General features: G+C 48.7%; 1 protein-coding gene across 1 annotated transcript in view; it reads left to right on the forward strand.

Annotated features, from left to right (window-relative positions):
• Nucleotides 1–15216, forward strand: part of LOC135826304 (uncharacterized) — a 101119-nt gene that overhangs the window by 37501 nt on the left and 48402 nt on the right. The window contains exon 11 of the mRNA XM_065338927.1: nucleotides 5956–6173. Coding sequence (XP_065194999.1) covers nucleotides 5956–6173 — 218 coding nt within the window. The remainder of the gene's footprint in view (nucleotides 1–5955; nucleotides 6174–15216) is intronic.

A 15216-nucleotide genomic window follows, 5' to 3' on the forward strand; every position in this document is an offset into this window, starting at 1 on the left:
GAGAATCAGAATATTGGTGATGATGACAGCAGGGTTATAAGGTAAGCAGTTGAACACTAATAAGAACAGGGAAAGCGTTGGCGAGCAGATTCAAAGTGCATCAGTAGCAGAGAGAGTAGCAGAGAGCCAGTCCTGAGCAAGAAGGTGACGGTACACCTTTTTCTTAAAGCTTTGCATGTGAGGCTGGGCGGGTGGGTGGTGGAACAGGTCTGGTGGCAGGGCATTCCATGTTGCAACGGTGCAAGCAGGGAATCCTTGGAGACAGCTATTCCGGGTGTTGGCAGGCAGACCAGTTGTCATCTGGTATGGATGGGAATCCTGCAGCTGGAGAGACTGACGGGTAGGTCTTGTCTCGGGGGCACGGTGAGTGGCTGGTTTAGGCAGCATCTGCTTCAGAGGGCTGGATGCATCTCGATAGCAGAGCTTGTAGGTATAGGCAAGTGCAGCTACCAGGCGACGGAGTGCCAGGCTAGGGAGCCAAGTACCTGCTCCGATGATGTGGAGGGCCCTTCGCTGGATCTGGTCCAGCTTCTTAAGATGGGACGAGGGTGAGCCCATCCACACTAAGGGGCAATACTCGAGTGTGGGTCGCACAAAGCCGTTGTAGACACGTTGGCGGCTCTCGGCGTCCAGAATGGGAGACGCTCGCTTCAGGAAGCCGATCCGCTGGTTAGCACGGGAAGCTAGGGAGCGGAGGTGGAAGGAGTAGCTCAGGGTGTCGTCAAAGGTGACTCCCAGGAGTTTCAGCCGACTCTCTTCACTGACCGGTGTGCCGTCAAATGTTGCTCGAGGGAGCTCCCAGGGCTGGCGATGGTGGCCTATAGACATAGCCTGCGTCTTGGAGGGCTCAAATTTGATCCTCCACTTATGTCCCCAACGGGAAAACGCATCAATGCCCTGCTGGAGGAGCTCGGAGCCACAGTCAATGTCAGCTCTTGATGTGAGGCAGTGGAAGAGAGTGGTGTCGTCAGCGTAGGCTGCTAGCTCCATACCTGGTGGGAGGTGGTCCTCGCCATCATTGGTGTAGAGGATGAACAGGGTGGGGCCAAGGATACTGCCCTGCGGCACGCCAGCTTTGGTCGGGTACGGACTGGAAAGTTCACCTCCAACTGCAACCCTCAAGTGACGATCAGTCAGGTAATCCCTCAGCCAAGCGAGAAGTGGACCAGTTACACCATAGCATTGTGCCTTGTGCAAAACGCCTACATGAGAGACGCGGTCGAATGCGCCAGCCACATCAACTGCAATGACTCGAAATACACCACCTCTGGCTGCAACGCGACTCCATTGGTAGCGTGAGTATGTCCTGGGTGCCGAGTTGGCTGCGGAAGCCATACTGACTTTTCGATAAGATGTTGTGTGCCTCCAGGAACTGTCGGATTGAGTGGTTAATAATGGCCTCCATGACTTTTGACAGAATAGAGAGGAGGGAGATCGGGCGGTAGTTCTTAACCCTTTATGTACTGAAAAAATGTACACAGACTGAATTTGATCTCGACTCGCCTCAAATTCCATAATTCTCCGGGTCATAACTTTGGTCTCCTTTTGACGATTTTTTCAATCTTGAGCTTCCTGGAAAGCTCGTCGCAAGAGGAACACATTGAGCCCACACTTGCCACCACGGAGGTCAAAACTCCAGCGCTACAGCCCAGCGTCTTAGTTGCAATGCCAATATTCCGACAGAAGTCGTCTTGCATCAGCCATTTCGCTCTCCTTGCTTGTAACAACTAATTTTTACTTCCAAAAAATTTTTACTATCTGCCACGAGTCCGTTTGCCATTTTGAATATGTTTCTACGTCACTGGATGCCCAGAAAGATGGGAAAATCCCTAATTCAAATCTGCGCACGCGGCTATTGAGCGACAATTGCCGCGATTTGACTTTCGAGCTTCGTAACTCTGGAACCGCACATCAGAGTGTTTCTGCGATTGTTTCAATGGACAGCTGGGAGTTTTCTCTTCGACCTACATAATTTAGGTTTTGGAAATAACCCAGAAATGACTGAATTACGATCGATTGAAAATTTGAAAAGTTTCGATCCCAGGGGATCGAAAGTTGTACAGTCCGTACACAAAGGGTTAACATCAGACTTGGATTTTTTCTTGTGCACCGGCACAACCATTGCCGTCTTCCACATTGTAGGTTGCCGACCTTGGTGGAAGGCCTGCGAAAAGAGCCGTGACACTGGTGCAGCCAGCTCTTTGCTGCATTGCCGGAGTACACGCCCGGGGATGCCATCTGGACCCGTGGCTTTGGCGGGGTGGAGTTGCCTCAGCTTCCGCTCAACCGTGCTTGGCCGAAAGTGGACATTGCGGAGTTGGGCTTGAGATCGGGGGCGGACTGGAGGGAGGCTGTTGGCTTGCAAGTCGTTGTCACCAAGACTGCACTTTGCGGAGAAATACTGCCCGAATGCTTCGGCCTTTTCGCTGCAGGTGGTGTGCTCAGTTCCAGGTATGTCTGCAGAGCGGTGTCCTTGCCCACCTGCTCGCTTGACGGTTGTCCACCATTGTCGGCTGGAAAGGGCACCTTCTCTTATCTTTCGGCGGATACTGGTAGTGTGCGCTTGCTTGGCTCTGTGCAGACAGTTTGTTGCTTCACCTGTTGCCATAGAGTAGGCCAGCCGCAGGTGTGCATTGTTGGGCGAAGATCGGTGACGTCGCCAGGCACGTTGCTTCCTGTCAACAGCTTCCTGGCACTCAGGTGACCACCAGGCTGGGTGTCCCCGGCGTAGCTTCAGGGTTTTGGATGGAATGAATATCTGCATGCCCTCTTTGATCTTCTGTGTAAGTTTCGCACAAGAGACGTACGTCAATGCTGTTGTCATCAGTCAACACCCAGTTTGTGGACCGAAAGAAAGCCCGTTTCGGCAAAGTCGTGTCAGAGTGTCTCGGGAATGAAACGTGGCCTTGCAGCTCAAGTTACTGGTCAGCTGCACGGATATCAGGTCGGAGTAGCCATGTTCAATCAGGGCCTCAGCAACTTCGAGGGTTTTCGTGTGCAGTGGAACGTGGAAAATCCCCGTGTTCCTCTTTAGAACTTTCGGAGAGACCGAATTCCAACTGCGATTTTCACCGGACGTGGGCATTTGGAACGCTCTAACTATCTACTACCTAATTTTAAACTATCCAGCCCCTACCCTGCTCCAGACCGGCCTGCTGCCGGCTGGCTCCTACAAAACCTGCGAAAAACTACGGAGCTCAAAAAAAGCTAACTGCACTATACTGTGACGTCTACTGATCTTTCTTGTTCTTGTAGGCCTTGATAAGTGCTGTAAACGCTGCAGAGTCACCGTCATCTGCAGCAAGAAACATACATTAAATGGTGCTCAGTGCAATATCGATTTGATGTGCGTCAGCACAAAGTGCACCGTAAATCCAGGGATAAATCCCTAGATCTAGGTGGAGCACAGGAATACACAAGTCTTGCAGCTCAACAGGAAGAAAGGCTTTTCTAATCACATTGTTGTACCGCCATGCACGCACGGCGGTACAACAACATGATGTGTGCGTGCTGCAAGTTGGCACTTGCTGCAACGAACTCTGCATTTAAAGCGTTCCGGCAGCAAGTCAGCAATTGCTTTGTATGGCAGTGATGAGATGCCGTACAGTTTCATCAGGGGAATATCCATGCCAATTGTTGCATCGTCTAAATGCAGACTGGATGAGGCTGGAGCTACATGCATATTCAGTCCAGCACTGCGCTTCCTCGGCCTGCCACCTTTTGACTTTTTGTCTATTTCAACACAAAATGCACAATCACTGTCAGTTCTGGAGTGAGGCAGCCAGGTTTAAGGGACCCACAGCCAGCAGAGGACGGCACATTTTCATTAAAACCTTTATGTTCACATTTGGAACACATTGCTGGGGGGGGGGGGGGGATTTTTTCGTTATCACACACCACATTAATACTCAGCACCGATTCAATGGCTTTCGCATGATCTCTCACCGCCTAACCTGCATACCAGCTGTAACTTTTCTTGGTGTTTTTCCATTTCAAATCCACTCAATAAATAACAATTTCCGCTAAATGTTGCTAGAGATTTGGCCCCAGCGGGGCCAACAAGGAATCAGCGGTGCCCCAGCAGTAACAAAAAACAGCTACACAGATACTCTTCTCCTCGGCAAAACTACCCTTGACGTGACGAAAACTCGTTGAGCACCTCAAGGAGGCAACAAACTTCGGTGACTAGAACGATCGAACGGCAACAAATTTCCATGAAGAATGGCTTTTCTTAGCGAAGGAAAGTTTAAATTCACTACTTTTTTCTTTGGCGAAGCATGGTCAGGATGTTGCGCAACTGTAACCGCGAGGACAGCTCGACGCGGTGATCAGAAGTGGTGCTTCGAAGACCCCACTGAGCAGATATTGCGTTCAAAATACACCTCCTTGAGTACAAATTTTGACCGTTGAGAACGGGAAAGTCCCGGGAAGTGCCATCTCCTGTACAAAAACCAAGTGGGCCTGTTTTGTACTGTCATAACAGCCGTGTATGGGTCAACTCAATCAAATTCGTCTCTCTCTTATGTCACAAGGATTGTTGGCACCGGGCCAGTTTCAGGATCCAATCACACACACCGACAGACCATTTCAAAAATATAGACGCATGGTATTTTTGAAATATTTCAAATTTGGCTTGAGCTTTTTGAGAATTTTTTTCAGAATATTGCTTAGGTACTTCCCCCAATTACTCTCATACTGTACAGATTATGAAGCGATCACACTACAAACACCCAAATTGGAAATTTTTGTGCTCGAAATGATTACAGATTTTATGTGGTATAGATGCAGGCCTAACGGTTTTCTGAAATCACGCGTCTATATTTTTGATACGCACTGTTCGATTTGTAGGCACAAATGCAGAGCTTCGTTCATAGTGAAATTCGAGTTGTTCAGGGAAGGAAATGCTTGTTCTTTGGGAGTGACAAGGATTGTCAGCACAACTTTCTTTTCAGATGGGATAGATGTGACCATGATGCAGTGTTTGGCGTGCTGCCGTCTGGTTATAAGTTGCACTCGCAAATATTTAGCTGGATTCACAGAAGCATTATTGCGATGCTATGCGCTATCCTACAGCCACGAAACCTAGAGATCCCCAAATCGTAGTCATCTGGCAGCCCGCAGAACTGCCGCAACTGGGCAGTTGCGCAACTGGGCAATCGCGATGTGACAAGCGATGTGGCGCACCATTTCCACTTTTTTTCTGCAGCAAAGCTGTGGAAAGGTGATCAATTGCCAGTGCTGCTTTACTGAGTTGTTCGGTTTTGCATGATTTTAGTTTCCCCTTTTTGGTGATCTTCGCATATTTGAGCCGCACAAGTTGTGTGGGATGTTGCTTTGCGCCCTAGAATCGTGGTTTGACCATATTGTCCAATGGTCTTGCCAGTATCGTCATCGACATGCATGTACATCCGCCAACGTCCTTCACATCTGAGACTTTCAGCTTGTCTTGGTTGCGCTCACCTTCCCCTCCTATCTCATCATTCTGACCTCCAAGTTGGAAGGCTCTTGGAGTGCGCATCCAAGATGTGCTAGAGCTGTTAGCCAGTTAGTTGTAGAACGTCAGTACCGTCGGTCAGTGTCGTGCAATGTTGTCGCATGAGCTGATTGTTTAGTAACTGGTTGTGTTCATGGACATTATAGCGTAACTTGTAGGTCCTTGGTCCATTTTCCTTTCTGTAAACATAAACTTTCAAAGGCCTATAGCCTCGGTATGACTGGCTACATCCCTAGAGTATTTGTCAGGCCCAACCCCACCTTATAGCCAAGCCACATTGCATTGCTGAAATGATTACATGCGGTGATGGTTCAAATTAGTCAGGCAAGGAGCCAAAAAATGAAACAGAAATTCATATTTTTTCATGTCACTACCTTGCGGTCTGCACGCTTGGGTGCATGTGTATTTGTGGCATGCATGTGTCTGCGTCTGTATTCGTGCGCTCGCTTTTTTACTCTTAGTGCACACTGTGAAATCCAGATACCACTTCAATGGGCTAGATCTGTTCATTGCTCCAAATGTCAATACTTATCATGAGCAACACAGCTGCCCCGAAGGTACCGGACCAGTTTATGGGGGCACACTCTGGTCTATGAGGCATGACCTATACCAAACTGATCTTCGCAATATCTCATTCATATATGGCCATATGGGCCGATACGCATGGAGATTTATTGGGGTAAGTAGCCAACCTCTAAATGCATCATTCATGTATTTTTAATACTGATATGGGAACCCCTCGATAGGCCTTCCAGGCTCTGGGCAACCCGGAAATGATTACAACCTTGACTTTGATGCCAAGAACAAAATACTACATAGTCGCTGCTTAGAGTACCAGACAGCATCGCTTAGTAGTAGAGCATCGCTGATCAAAGCAATGGTACATGGTTTAAGCCATGGCGTGGGGTCGATCTGTTCCTGAGACCAGCAAAAAGCAAGATGCAGGGCCTAATAAACAAACCCAAATCCACTGCCTTTTAAAATAATAATAATGATAATAATTAAGGAGTGGGTGTTGCTCCCTACATGGGAGCTCGCCCTTTTCCTGCCGACTTGAATTCTCACTTGACTGACTCACGACTGCGACTTCGGCGATACCTGGGGAATTGTGTGATCACCAACCTCTTCTTCACATTGTTGTCCCCGGCGCGGGCTTGCAAATTAGATGGTGTGGAGGCAACAACGTTGTGAATGGCAAACAGTCCTCATCGCTTGTTCAGCACCTCCATGAGCGTTACTGACCCACGCTGCTATCTGGTGTTCAAGAGGTGTTTGTCGTGCTGGAAACGGAGCGTCTCTGTAAGTTTGTATCCCTGGTGATGTTTGTGCCTGGAGAGCACTATATAAGTGGTGCTCTTCACGTATAATCTACCTCTACCTCGGCCTACTCAAGCTAATGAGGGGTGAATTCCCCGAAACACTGTGTATTGAGCAAAGAGTGGTGTCCGCGCTGCGTGCTCAGACAGACTTACTGAATTTGCCGTTTGATCGTCGTTCTGCAGCGCTGTAGTATTTCTCTTCCTCTGTTAGTTCTTTCTCTTCTGTCTGTCAGCGCTTACTGTCACCCAGCGCTGGGTGCAAGCACCCCCTGGCAGATTCATACTACTAGGGATCTCAGCGCGTGCAGTGCGCAGGGTGTTTGCGCATACATTGCGTCATCGAGTTTTGAGTGCAGCTCGCGGACACAGCAGAAAAATGGCGACGGTCGATTTTCGACACTAGGGGACGCGGTGGACATTAGCGGAATCGTCATCTTCATCGTGGTTCGAACATACTTTGTAATTCCCGCCGAAGGACAGCGTGGCCAAGGCGATATTGCCCCGGTCGATTTTCCTATAATTTTCCATGCGGCAAGAACCCACTTCAGAGAGGATTCAGTCAAAAATTCAGACGTTTTCTCCGGTTAGATTTTCCTAACTTCGATTTTCAGTGCATCAGCCATCGCGAACATCGCCGCCATTATCACTCGGAGAGAAGACATCGCGCTCAGTAGAAGAGGTGTTCACGCTGCGTCCAAGAGTGAAAGATTGAGCTCTTTGACCCTCCATAGTTCCTCTGAGAGAGTGTCTGGGAGATAGGTAGCTTGGAGATGAGCGTAGAACGTGCTTTCCTGGACGCAATATTCAGCCATTTCTACTGTCTTCTTCAACTTGATTTATTTCGAAAAAATGTTCTTTTCCACGATTTCTGCACTGGACGCGTTTGGGATCGAAAATCTCACCTGCGCAGACTGGCTGCGCAGTTCACGCGCTGAGATCCCTAATACTACATTGTTCTACTTGATAAATTTATTGTTCTCTCAAACTTATTTCTTCGTTGTGTTCGAACTGTTTTTGAATTATTTTCGTTTCTTTCTTGCCATGTGCCAGCTGCCGAAGTGTGCAGTCGCAGCAGCGCCATTTTTGAATAACTATTATGTCATTGATCCTGTGATCACGAGTGATTGTTGCTAGCGCTAAATCCGCGGATCTGCTAGTGCCTGAGTAGTGGTACGCATGCATATGCTTGGAGTCCGTACATGGTATCCTAAGTTCGTACGCCCATAATTTCATGTTCTGTTATTGTATTCGACTCAAATATGTTATAGAGGGGACAGTGTGGTATGTTCTCCTCGCGTAGCAATTTTCAGGGATCTACGATAAGCAGAAGTCCCATACCCCGCGAGTGGGTTTTCGAGTGTCCATACGAAATACAAATTGGGTTACATTTCATGCAAAAATCAACTTTGCCAAGACCGATTTCGAACGGACACAGCGTCAAACAGACCTTCACTCAATCATCAAGAGCCAGCTTAGAGCTGACAATGGCCAGAGGAGAAGAATTTACAGAGAACCACCAATCCTTGCAGAAAGGTTGACACTCCTGGCATCTCCACCACTGTTTTCCCGCGGTTTTCACAGCGCAGCTGCTTCTTCTCTGAGCCGACTAAAAACAGCTTGCATTTCGGCAACAAACTACGCTTTTGCAAGAAATACTGGTGGAGGCACATGCCAAACATATCCCTTCGGTGCTTTCGTCGTAATCGAGGGATTGCAAGTTAGCAATTAGCAGAAATATGTGTGTATTTCGAGTCACCTCTGATCAGTACGGACCCTCTGCGACACAAAAAAAATGATATGAAAAATCAGCGAACTCCAGAGAAACAGATCGGATCGAAAGATGGCCTGGTTCAATCGAGCCTGGCCTCAGAACAAACTTGGACAATATACCTTCCATCCACGAGCAGGATTCTGGCAAGTGATCATTGTAGTGTGAGTTTCAGCTCGGCAAAAACACACTGTAAAAGTGTACGGACTTCGAGCACCTGGGTCTACGCATGCATAGACCCGGGTGCTCGAATGAGAGACAGGGTACCAAAACAGAAACAGCCTGAAATTGTACCTAAACTTGTTCCGATTTCGTTTAGTTTTCACAAATACCATCAACATACGGCCCGCTAACGGTATGCCAAATTTCAGCGCTGCCCGGTAAACGGTTTTTGAAATACTCGCCACCCACTTTTTGCTGGGTCCTTGATTCGAGGATGTGGGTCTCCTCTACGGTGCTGCCAAAGACCTGCTGAATCTGCGGCTCCACTGACCATCTTGCTCTCAAAAACGAAGTAGTAAGCTACTACTCCCTGCCCTCAACTGCCACACCAAGCGTAGACGATGGTAGACCCGTGTGCTTGAATCGGAGACGATCTGACGAGCTTGCTGTTTCTGATTCGAGCACCCAATTTTCAAATAAAAAATCTGAAGGAAATACGACAATTTTACTGGGTACTGTAGCTTGTGTTGTAGCGCACCCAGGTTCTGAATTCCTGCTGGGTGGGTCAAGCCAGACTTTCTTCCCTGTTCCATCGCCTCTCCAAAAGTATATTCTGACATTGTTGAGATTTACAGATGAGAAATTTCACACCTGTCAAATCGTTTCTGATTCGAGCACCCGGGTCTACGTGTAGTTTGACTTGCCTGCGATAGTTTTCTGTGATCTGCTGTTTTGCACTGGAATCGCACTTGTACTTTTGACCTCTTCACACTTCTTCTTTTGGCAATGCGTGTCCTAAATCTCTCCGCGAAGTTTCCGCTGATCCCGCGTGGGGTTCTCACGCACCGTGCGGCGCAGTACGGAATTTTGCACTTGATTTCTTTTCTTGTATCCTTTTCTGGTTTCCTAGCACCTTTCGGGCCTGTTCCTCTGGGCAAGAAGTAGCCTTGTCTTGGTGGCTTTCTTGTTCATTGTAGAGTTTTTCTTTGGTGCTCATAGAGTTTGCTTCGTCTTTCTTGTCTTATTATCAAATTACACTATCGTCATATACTAAGCACAGCTTTGGAGTGTTTTGGAGTGTTGGCGAAATTACATGGTCCTTCGAGCCGGATTTCTATTGGAGAAATCAAGAACGAACAGCACTAAAGAGTTCGTACGGGACGCTGCTGAGTCACGTAACGAAAGTGTTTTGAAACGCGATCGTTTCTACGTTGGGTGGAAGATCGTTTGGTTTTGTTAGTCATGTCCGTCAGGCGAAACCAGCGGGAGTCACGACGACCGAACTGGTACGGCGTCGACGCGGACATGGAAACGCCCGAGCCCTCGGTGAGGGAATATTCAGCTGCTCCGTCACTCGTGGAGTCTGTTACTAGCGTTAGTACCGTACGCAGGGCTAAACTGGCCGCACAACTCACCTCTGAGGAGAGACTTGCCGATTTACAGCGGCGACAGCACCAAATTGAGGTGGAGAGTGCTGAAAAAGTCGAGGCTATCAGAGTTGAGATGGAGATGGCGGCCATAGAGGAAAGAACGTCTGGTGAGCGTAACACGCATATGGGCACACCGACAAATTTGGCACCTACACCAGCACCTCGAGCCAGAAGTGCGCGTGGGCGTTTGGATAAACCGTCGCCACCGCCGAAACCACCGTCCATGCGGTCAGCGGTCGGCACTGTGGCAGAGAGTGAGGCAGCATCCGTAACCTCTCTGCACCAACAGCTGGATGCACAGCAACGAGAGCACCAGCTTAGGCGCCGGTCACACATGCAGGCGGCGACACCGCTTTTGCGGCTGCCTCCAACACGCTGGCAGTGGGCGTTTGGCGGCTCTTTTCTGCCGGCGGTCACACATGCAAAGGCTTTGGTACGCACGCAGCTTCACGGGTCTCCACAGGTGTCGTAAAACTTTTCTCTGAAAAAGACTGGAGCCTCAAAATTCCTTTCCTGCGCTGGTATGGATCGCAGAAACGCCCAGAATCGCCGACTACGTCGTGACCAGCGACTGCGGAGAGCTATGGAGATTGCCTCAATATTCATGTTGTTCAATTTCTCTTCGTTTGAATCTTGCGGAAGCTCCTTGAGCATCGGTGGACGCCTGAGTCGAGTTCCATGTCGGATGGTTGACCTCGAAATAGAGAGAGAGGCGCAGTTGCTCTTGGTCAGCAGTCCACTTCATGACGAGAGATGAAAAACTAATTTTTCCAAGATCCAAGAGATCCAACAACGACAACGCCGCAAAAGTTGCACTACCGCTTTTGTGTTTCGCCACCAATTTTTTGGTTGTGGCGCTTTTGAGATTGCCGCCGTGGCGCCAGTGGCGCCAGGCGCAGTATCCATGGTGATCCGGGGATATCCCAACTTTTGTGGTGCAGCTTTGGTTGTGTCGCAAAAGCGCCATGCATGTGTGACCGGCGCCTTAAGGAGGCTCCGAACAGTTGCGCAGAGCAGTGTAAAAAGGGCACCTCGAGAATTTGTTTTTGCCGCGAGATTAAAAAAATATCGTGTTCCATGCGGAAACAAGCTGTTGTTCAGAAAGAAGTTTTTTGATTCTCTGTGCTCGCAGTTGTTCCAGGATGTACTTGTTCTACTCGTTGCAGTGTTTCTGTAGCCGTGGCTGTTTCTACGCTGGAAAGAATCACTGGCCATGGCTAATGCAAAACAAAGGCAGTTCCTACGCTGCTTGATTTTTTCTGAAAACTTTGCTGAAGCGATACGCGGTGGCCACGAAGAACAAAATAAAAATAATTATTACTGACGAAGAATGATGAGAAAAGCAGGCTGAAGTCAGTGAAGACATCGATGTCGAATGTAGTGATACTACTAGTACTGGTATTTAGTATGGACTACCTGTGGAGCGTGAAATGGCTGCCCACTCGCTGGTAAGTGGACCCACTTGCAGCTCCAGTCGCACGAGTGCCGTTTGAAACTTTCTGTGGATCCTTGAGTATCCTGAGCTCAGTGGACGACGCCTCTCAGAGCTGCTGAACATGGGCTACTGTCCCTGAAGAAATGAGATTCGTGTCAACCACTGTACTGTACTGACGGTGTAAGGAAAACGCTCCCCAGAAGCTTGTGTTCTGAACCAGGGACGAACTTCTAAATCCTGCTCTTGTAAAAATGGGGATGTCACAACTAAGATGTGGGTAATTGTCTATGGCTGCATGTTTTGAATCCTGTCCTATGCGCAAGTACATGCGTTTGTGTGTGTGTACGCGCGCGCGCGCGCGCGTGTGTGTGTTTGTGTACGCGCGCGCGCGCGTGTATGTGTGTCTGTGTACGCGCGCGCGCGCGTGTGTGTATACGCGTGCACGCATGCGTGTGTGTGCAAGCTGTTGAAGGGTGTAATCCGAGCACAAGTTGCTATGTCTAACGTAGTTTGTTCGCTATCCTCGCTTCAGCGTTGAGCAGGTGTATGAGTGTGTGTGTGTGCGCACGTGTGTATGCGCGCCTGTGTGTGCGGGCGTGCTCGTGCCCGCATTTGTGGGTTCGTACGCAATGTTGATCTGGGTTATGCACATGTTTCCACGAGTGCACTGGATGCATGTGCATGCAAATGTCTGTGTACATGTATGCGTGTATGCACGTGCGTGTGTGCAAAGCTAGGTGTGTATGGGGGGGGCTCACGGTGCTGGTTCATTATGGCTCTCCTCTCTGGTGTCCGCAAGGACAGTGTGGCAGTGGCTTTACAGTTCAGGAGGTGCATGTGAATGCGCATTCGAGACACAAAAAAGAATTGCCAAGAGGTCATGACAGTACACTATTATCGTATGTGTGCACGCCAGCGTGTGTAGAGGCATATTGCCCTTCATGCTATGTTTTTCTGGAGTCTGCTGCTATGAACACAAGTTACAACCAGCGAATGCATGCCCAGTGCAGTGGCTGGTTTTCATGCTTCTATTTACACTAAGTCCTACTATGGACTAGTAGTGTTACAATGATGCGTGCATGAGAGTGCGTGCATGTGGGTGGGTGTTTATGTGCGTGTGCACGCACGCGTGTGAGTGTTTAGTGTGCCTGATTTTGAATGCCTGCTTTCACATTATCCATGTGCCAGTTTCATGGTCGAGGATGTTATGAAACCTCGCTGCCTTACATGTACATGTACACTACTCGTATATCAATGTGCTAGGGCTGAAGGCTACATGACATACATGTACATGTAATTATACATGTACCTTTGTACCTTTCCAAGCACAGACTGTCTGGTATGCCCAAAGGAGGTTGCAGCGTGAAAATAACTTCTTCTAAATTATATTACCATACCACCATGTCATTGGTAGTGTTATTTAGTCAAGAAGGCAAGAATGGTCAGATTTTCTAAAAATGCTATTTTCGGAATTGGCCTTGAAATACCATATTTTGACACCTACATATGTATATTGTTTCGTAGGGGCCTAAAGTGCCTGGTGACACCATCAAAACTGTCTATTATCGGTTTCCTTGGGGCTCAAGGATCACAGAAAGCCACAAAAATCAATATGTCCATGGACAAAATGTTGCAGGCTGAACCATTTCACAGTTCAGCTACCGATGGAAATTACCCGTAATTTCGAGAAAGTGGCTCACCAAGGGCAAAACCAAGACACAGTCTATCTTGTGTACCCAAGATACCTCCAAATGTGGTTCTTAAACACATGACGAAGAAAATACTTAGTATCCTCCTTCCAGGAGGCTTCTTTGGGTCAAAAACCAATTTTTTTACCATTTTTTTGCCGAAAATAAAGAAATTGTATACTCACTAAATACACCAGAATACCTCTTATATGCCTGGTGACCCTACCTAAAAACTATGCCAAATTGAAGAGGAGACATCACTTCACCATTCTATGCATAAAAAACAGGGTGTCCATGGACCTTTTATTTTTGCTTCTTTAGGTGGGAGCCTCCTTAAAGAGCGTGCATACCAGGCCATGCTCCAGCGTCAATCGGAACCGGTCGAGCAGTTGGCATCAGCTTTGGGGGCTGCCATGAAGGCCATGGCGCCTAACAGCACTGACCATATGAAGCGTTTTGTCGCTCGGCAGAGTGCCCACAAAGATTTGCCACTGTTCTCTGGAAGCCCCGAGGAGTGGCCCGCCTTCCTAAGCTCATATGAGCGGTCAACACGGGAGTGTGAGTTTTCTCCAAGTGAGAACATGGCTCGGTTGGCAAAGGCGCTAAAGGGAAAGGCGCGAAACCTTGTGGCGGGAATGCTGACAGTTCCTGACAATGTTGACCAGGTGATCAGCATGCTGAGGCTCAGGTTTGGCAACCCTGACCTCATCATCCAGTCGCTCATAAAGCGCACCAAGGAATTAAACAGCATTAAAACAGTGGATCTGGAGAGCATAATCGAGCTCACCAGTGCTGTGCGGAACCTGGTAAGCACCATGGAGCTGTTGGAGGAGACGGATCATCTCGCGAATCCGCAGCTCCGCCAAGACATCGTGGCAAAGCTGCCAAGCGAGCTGCGCCTCCGCTGGGGAGAGCATGTGCAGAGTCTTGGTCGCCGTTGCACGCTGAAGGACTTGTCAGATTGGTTGACAGAGCGTGCGGCTGCATCTTACCATATGAGCCCACCAATCGTTGGCAACACCAACACCAGCGGTGGAGAACAGCCGAAACGGGACTATCGACATATACTAAGCACAGCTTTGGAGTGTTTTGGAGTGTTGGCGAAATTACAAGTGGTGCTTTCTTGCAGGTTTGCCGAGTCGACGGTTCGATGGACTTCTTGTGTGCTCTGGATGGCTGTCGTGAGTCAGTCAAGTGAGAATTCAAGTCGGCAGAAAAAGCGCGAGCTCCCATGTAGGGAGCAACACGCAATTCCCCAGTTATCGCCGAAGTCGCACCAACCTCTTCTTCAGATAATAATTAAAATAGAAGAAATCACATGGAAACGAGTCATGAAGCACCTATCCCCGACTGTAACAGAATAATAAGCATTCAGAAAGTGCGATAACAGGGCACAAAACTGACATGTTACTGTGACATTCAACGCTATGAGACTTAGCTCTCACACGCCTCCAGTGCGCAAACCGACAGCCTCCCAGCTTGGAAGGTTCAAGGTTATGGAAAGACGAATAAGGGGAAGGTGACCGCAGCGAAAATGTGCACAAGGTAAGTCCCACGGCAACAAATAATGCCGTCTGTTACAGGACCATGACGCCCCCCCCCCCCCCCACCACCACCATCAAGCTGGACGGCTGTTGGTTTGCGTACTGGAGGTGTGTGAGAGCTAGGTCTCAGGTGGTTGAATGTCACAGTGACATGTCAGTTTTGTGCCATGTTAGCGCACTTTCTGAATGCTTATTATTCTGTTACAGTTGTGGATAGTCGCTTCAAAACTCGTTTCCATGTGATTTCTTTTAAAGGGGAAGTCCAGGGAAAAATTAAAATTTCACAGTCCGTAGAGTTCGGGTCGCTGAGCCGAATGGTCTTTGTCCGAGGAGGCTGCGGCCTATGGTTCGTCAGATACGCCCAATCGAACATGTG

Source organism: Sycon ciliatum, chromosome 10 (assembly GCF_964019385.1).
Source record: "Sycon ciliatum chromosome 10, ocSycCili1.1, whole genome shotgun sequence".
Classification (NCBI taxonomy): domain Eukaryota; kingdom Metazoa; phylum Porifera; class Calcarea; order Leucosolenida; family Sycettidae; genus Sycon; species Sycon ciliatum.